Source organism: Oxyura jamaicensis, chromosome 1 (genome assembly GCF_011077185.1).
Source record: "Oxyura jamaicensis isolate SHBP4307 breed ruddy duck chromosome 1, BPBGC_Ojam_1.0, whole genome shotgun sequence".
In the NCBI taxonomy this organism is placed as follows: domain Eukaryota; kingdom Metazoa; phylum Chordata; class Aves; order Anseriformes; family Anatidae; genus Oxyura; species Oxyura jamaicensis.
This window is the reverse complement of record NC_048893.1, coordinates 55,971,659-55,977,658: the sequence shown is the minus strand read 5'-3', so window position 1 is coordinate 55,977,658 and position 6,000 is coordinate 55,971,659. Positions and strand designations below refer to the sequence as shown.

Sequence of the window (6,000 nt, the reverse complement as noted above, 5' to 3'; positions counted from 1 at the left end):
CCCGGCCCGGCCCGGCCCGGCCCGGCCCGGTGGTGGTGGCGGCGGCGGGATGGGGGTGAACGCCGTGCACTGGTTCCGCAAGGGGCTGCGGCTCCACGACAACCCGGCGCTGCGGGAGTGCGTCCAAGGCGCCGACACGGTGCGCTGCGTCTACATCCTGGACCCCTGGTTCGCCGGCTCGTCCAACGTGGGCATCAACAGGTGGCGGTGAGTGCCCGGCGGCACCCCCGGGGGCTGGGGGCCACCCCACGGGAGGGCTGGGGCCGTGCGGGGCAGGCATGGAACCCACCGGCTCCCCCCCTCTAGGACAGAGGCAGAGTCGGGGCAGTCTGGGTTCCCCTCGCTCTGCTGCCCTTCAGGATCCTTTCTTTCAGGTTTCTAACTCCCATCCCAGGGCGCCGCTGTACCGGCAAGCTGACATCCCTTTGGACGCTTCTTTGCACATCCACTTCTGCTTACGGTCGTATTTCTGCCCATCAGAACAGAAGTATTCCAAATACTTTCTATGAAGTTCAACTTGATGGTTATTCCCTTTTCACCATCAAAAATAAGGCTTATGCAACTTAAAGATTTTAAGCTTCCTCCCTTACCTGAGGTCCACGATACGCAATTCTTCTGTAGCGGGTTTTTATTATTTGGGTTGTCTTGAAGGGAATGATTTCTTTAGAATAATGAGTCCTAAAACTTCAGAGGCCTTTATGGACAAACTACTTAAGTTTTAAAAGAATGCAGGCAATTGGAACAAGTCTAAGCACTTAGGAAATTGCATGTCTTAAGGACAATTCATAGGTTTCTGCTGCACTTTGCAGTTGAAATGCTGAATGGTACTAGACCATTTTTGGTTATATTCTCTGAGCTAGCGAATGATGGACAAATGTGAACTTTGATCCTAGCAAGAGGAAGTTCGTGTCTTCAGTGCTACAGCCCCGGTTCTTCAGTGACAACTTAGTATGATCTTCAGCCAGTGCAATCCTTGAGTGCATTTATGTAAAATGTTTCATATGCTTTTGCTGGTTTGTTTATTTTAGCGCAGTTCTTGGTGTTCTAGAAGGCAGTTCCAGCACTGCATTATGCATTTGAAGAAAACTGTCTTCTTTACTTGTTGGTTAGAAGGGGTGGGGCTTTTCTGGTTTGGGCTGTTTTTGTTTGTTTGTTTGTTTGTTTTTTTAGAAGAGGGGCATTTTTCTTTCAGCCCTCTTTATTTGTCCCCCCTCCCCGCCACCACTTCTCTCCCTGTATAAACAGAGTTCTCCAGAGGAGGGTAAATTACAACGGTGCTATCCAAAGCACTTCAAACAATCTTCAGGGACCTGAATGCCTCAAGGCACTTGCCGCACATGGATTTGAGTAGAAAATATCATTGCTTTCATAGCCCAGTTTTTTTCAAGTTTAAAAAAAATCTGAACTTTTATAGAATAACTGGCTCCTGCAGCTTTTTCTTAGTGATGTCAATAAATCATTTTTTTTTTTTTTAATTAACAGTTAGTAGTTTGGGCTGAATCCATTTTAGGTTCCAGTGGTTTTAATGAGCTATTTTTAACCAGCGGTAATACACGTATTCATAGTATGCAAGCTCAAGGCTTACAGTGCGTTTTTTGGGTTGACTGTTTCATTCAGCACTTGTAATTGATTATCAAACGCTATCTTCTTGCTCGCTGGATGACTGTCAGCAAGACACTTGCACACATGCCTGTACGGTAGGGTGTTGAATTGATTCAAAACATGTATTTTTTGAGATTAAGAGCAGAAGCTCCTCAGCCTTTGGAGCATGAGTCAAATTTAGTTTTCTAATGGAGTTTACAGTGCCCTTTCCTTAGTTTGAGAGGATTTACACTGAGAGTTTACATTCTGCCGAGTTTGTGGTTCCAATGACCTGGGAAAAACTCATGTCTGTCAGAGTTCGAAGTACGACTAACAGAATGAATGTGAGGAAAAATGGTGTGAGGATACTAAAAACCAGGAGGTTTACCTTCTTGCTAAAAGCGATGTTGTACCTCTGCAGAGCCATCAATTATGGTTCATTTTAAAAATGTGCTTTAAATCTGGCAGATAGCAACCTTTAATACATATGGGCTTTCTGATGAACTTTTCTCTTTAAACAGTCATGTAACACTCATGAGCTAATATTTTTGTGTAATTGCACTATTGAGCAAGTCTAATTACCAAGCAGTCACATGGCCTTACTGACCTCCTTTCTGCTGGCATTCAGCCTACCTGGTCTAAAATCACGAATGCTACGTAACAAACGCAAGGGCCTTCCTCAGCTTGTTCCATCTTTCTGGATCTGTTCTGTTTCTTATTGTTCCTTCTCTCAAGCCCTTAAATGAAGGTGACGTACTACCATTCAGATGTGCTTTTTCTATAGAATGAATTTTCCATTGTCATAAAGGATTGCATGAGAGAATTTACTCAGTAGAAGTAAGTTGTGATGGAGAAACATTGAGGGGAGATGCCAAATAGAAAATTGCTCATATTTTGTCATTTTCCATTACATTTTTGGCACCAGAAGCATCATGCATCTAATTGTGTCTACAGAATAGGCAAAGAATGTGACTTGCATACTCTGACAAGTAACCATTACCTATTTAAGAAAAAATGTCTTCGTATGTACTCACAGACTTTTCCGTATTAAGGAGAGCGGGATCTCAGTGAGCAGCCTCATTTAGGGGAGGGTTTCCTTTATCCCTGGTTTTAGTACAGCACGGCGTTTGATCAAAATATATAAAAAGAAATGCAAACATTCTGTTAGTTGCTGGATAAGGATTTACTTTGGCTAATTATTTACTTTTTTTAGTTTGTTTTCTTGAGTCTGCATGTATGTTTGTGATACGCTAGTTAAAAGGTTGGCGTGCAGCAATGGATTTATCGCGGTGGATAATCTAATCTTGCCAATCCTTGATTTTTCCTTTTTAAATTATTCCTGAAGAGAAGAACTTTCATTGCTAAAACAGGAGAAATATCTGGTAGGCTTCCATGAGGATATTGATGTGTTCAACATCCTGCATTTCTGGTCATTGCTGCTGTTATGGCAGGTAGATGCGTTGATTTAGGAGATGTGACACTCATACCTCAAAGCATAATTAAAACTAAAGACCTGAACAACAACAACAAAAAGCCCCCCCCTCCAAAAATAATAATAATAAAAAAGTTTAATTTCCAGAACAATCGCTACAATTCATGGAAGTGGAAGCTTGCTTTAAACATTTAATACTTGGGTATTCTTCTGAGGCATCGGCCAAGTTTTGCTATTCTGTGCACCTGCTTTTAAAAATACGCTTATACCTTCAAGTCACATAGGTACTGGTTTGTCGTATGGAGTTGTGTTTGTGGGATTGCTGAAGCAAGTTTGTCAATTGAATTATTTTGAGTGATTTTAGTATTAAACCATACTGTGTTTCAGGCAGGCAAAATTTGTGCATTATACTTTGTTAGTTTTGGTGACAAATGCTTGGTGTGGAAAAGGGAATGCACTGAAATAGTTTTGATGGATGTACTTGCTAAAACTAATATAGAGCCTCCAAAGGAGGCTTACAAAGATGATGAAGGGTCTGGAGGGCAAGATGTATGAGGAGCAGCTGAGGTCCCTTGGTTTGTCCAGCCCAGAGCAGAGCAGGCCGAGGGGAGGCCTCATGGCGGCCTGCAGCTCCCTCACGAGGGGAGCGGAGGGGCAGGCGCTGAGCTCTGCTCTCTGGGGACAGTGACAGGACCCGAGGGAACGCATGGAGCTGGGACAGGGGAGGGTCAGGCTGGGGTTAGGGAAAGGTTCTGCACCCAGAGGGAGGTCGGGCACTGGGACAGGCTCCCTGGGGCAGGGGTCATGGCCTGACAGAGTTCAAGAAGTGTTTGGACAATGCTCTCAGACACATGGGCTGATTTTTGGGTAGTGCTCTGTGGAGCCAGGAGTTTGACTTGACGATCCTTTTGGGTCCCTTCCAACTGGGGATATTCGGTGATTCTATGAGCATCCCTTTGTTTCCATGTTGTAACACTTAGGGTGAAAATCTCCTCAATTTATGAAATATTCAATATCAAGCCAATCACCTAGAGCATTCACAGAGACAACAAGGCTCATGGTTCTTCAGATACAAAGTTACACGTGCATCAGGTTTGGGAAAAACGTTAGTTTCACATGCATTCCCTAGGTACTTTGGGGTTTCTTTTATGGGGTAGGTCATCCGCGCTGAGCTCTGCTGAATGTGTGGCAGGTCCTCTAGCGAACCCGTGTTTCTGTGCCCTGTTGCAGACATACCTGTCGTGCCTCTCAGTGACTTGCGTCAACCCCAGTTCAATGTGCAACTGGGAGAACTTTTGTCCCGCCAGCCCTCTAAATTAAGGATGATTAATCTGTAAATTTATAAGTCTGTTATTGAGGATTAGTAACTTACTTTCAGAGGTCACTAATATAGGTTAGACTTTTATGGTACATACTGTTAGGTATAGGATGCTGGAGGGTTTCCCCAGTCTAAGTTGCCCACCTGAAAGCCTTGTCTACCCCAAAAGCGCCCCAAGCAGGGTGATTCCCTCTGTCATTCTTGGTGTTATATGATCTTGTCCTGTGATTTGCAAAGTACGTCACTGAACCACGCTGACGTATGTACTCGCAGTGTTAATCCCACACTGTTGATGAAAGGGCTGGTTCCACCCTCTCGTGATACCACGAGCACACAGCCCTGTGGCGAACCAGGTTAGCTCGTCGGTCTGTCCAGAAGGGATGATTCATGGGTTTTGGTGGGATTAGGTTGTGCCACAAAAAGGTGGTGGTGGTAGCAGTGAAGGGGTAGGAGGGGAAGGAGAGGTACCTTTTCCTCCAGGGGCAGGGTGACTTGGTTCCAGATTGAAGTGACCAGGTAACTGTAGCCTGCCCTGTTCATGTGTGGAGTAACCACTGGGTGTTTTCTGGAAGGTGATTATTGGTTTCTTCTGTGGTTTCTCCATTTGCCGACACCCTTTGAAGTTTTACTGTTGAAAATAAGTATTCGCCTTTTTACTGTGTTAGGGAAAGGCCCAATTTATTTTTTTTGTCGTACTGTCAGGCGAGAAATAACTCTACTGGCTGAGAAATTACACTATGCTTGCTGGTTTTCCTTGGTGAAAGGCTTTTATTGCCAGATTCTGTAACGTACGTGTTATTAAATTGGGTGACAAGTCTGTACTGGCCGGCCAGGGGAGAGCAAGTGGTACTGCAGACCAAATCTTATATAAAGTGCTCGGTGTGTTGTTTTTTTCCAGGTAGCAGTTGTTATAGGACAGAACAGTTCCAGTCAGCGCTTACTCAATTTGCTTGCTGACTGCAAGATGGATCTTGAAGGAATCTAATTCCTCAGGTAAAGAAGTTTTGAGATTTTAGAGACCTGGTTTTACACCATGAATCCCCAGGTTTGAGGACCGCAAGAAAAGGTCTGGGTAAAATGTTCCAGGTGTGTAAGGAGGAGCATGTGGACTTTGTGACTGAGACTGAGGGACAAGTGTCTAGAAGAAAGTCCATAGGATTACTTCTCCCTCTTAGGACCAGAAATGTATTTTTGTTTTATTTTACAGAAATACCCAAAACAAACAAACAAAACATTCTTAACTTGACTGGGGGAGGTAATCTGTCTGCAGCTGGTGCTGTTACCTCCTCTGGTGACAAAAGGGAGATGGTGACAAACCCCAAACAAATCCTATCGGTGGTTAATGTGAAAGCAGCTTTTTTAAGGCAGTCACGAACACAGGTTTTTTTTTATTAATCAATACATGGCAGTATCAATGAATTCTGCATCAGTTCCTGAAAGCTATTTTCTAATCTCTTTGGTCATTTTCATGTAAGAAAGTGTGTTTTCCTCCAGTTTGTGAAAATGTCTTAATTCCTCCAAATGGCATATACTCTTGAAACATATTTCATTATGCAAATATTGCAGAAAAAGCTGTTTGTTATCATTCTGCCATCTGAACTGTTTGGTTTATAATCTACAAAATGGAAGCCTTTATTTTCAAGGAAAGTGGTTCTTTTCCATAGCCTCT

The 6,000-nt window shown here is 43.7% G+C and overlaps 1 protein-coding gene across 1 annotated transcript in view; it reads left to right on the top strand.

Moving 5' to 3' along the window:
• The first annotated feature begins 11 nt into the window (after positions 1-11).
• CRY1 (cryptochrome circadian regulator 1) overlaps positions 12-6,000 on the top strand; it is a 36,021-nt gene continuing 30,032 nt past the window's right edge. Inside the window, exon 1 of the mRNA XM_035340816.1 lies at positions 12-207. Within this exon, the coding sequence (XP_035196707.1) occupies positions 50-207 (158 nt within the window). The 5' untranslated portion in view covers positions 12-49. The remainder of the gene's footprint in view (positions 208-6,000) is intronic.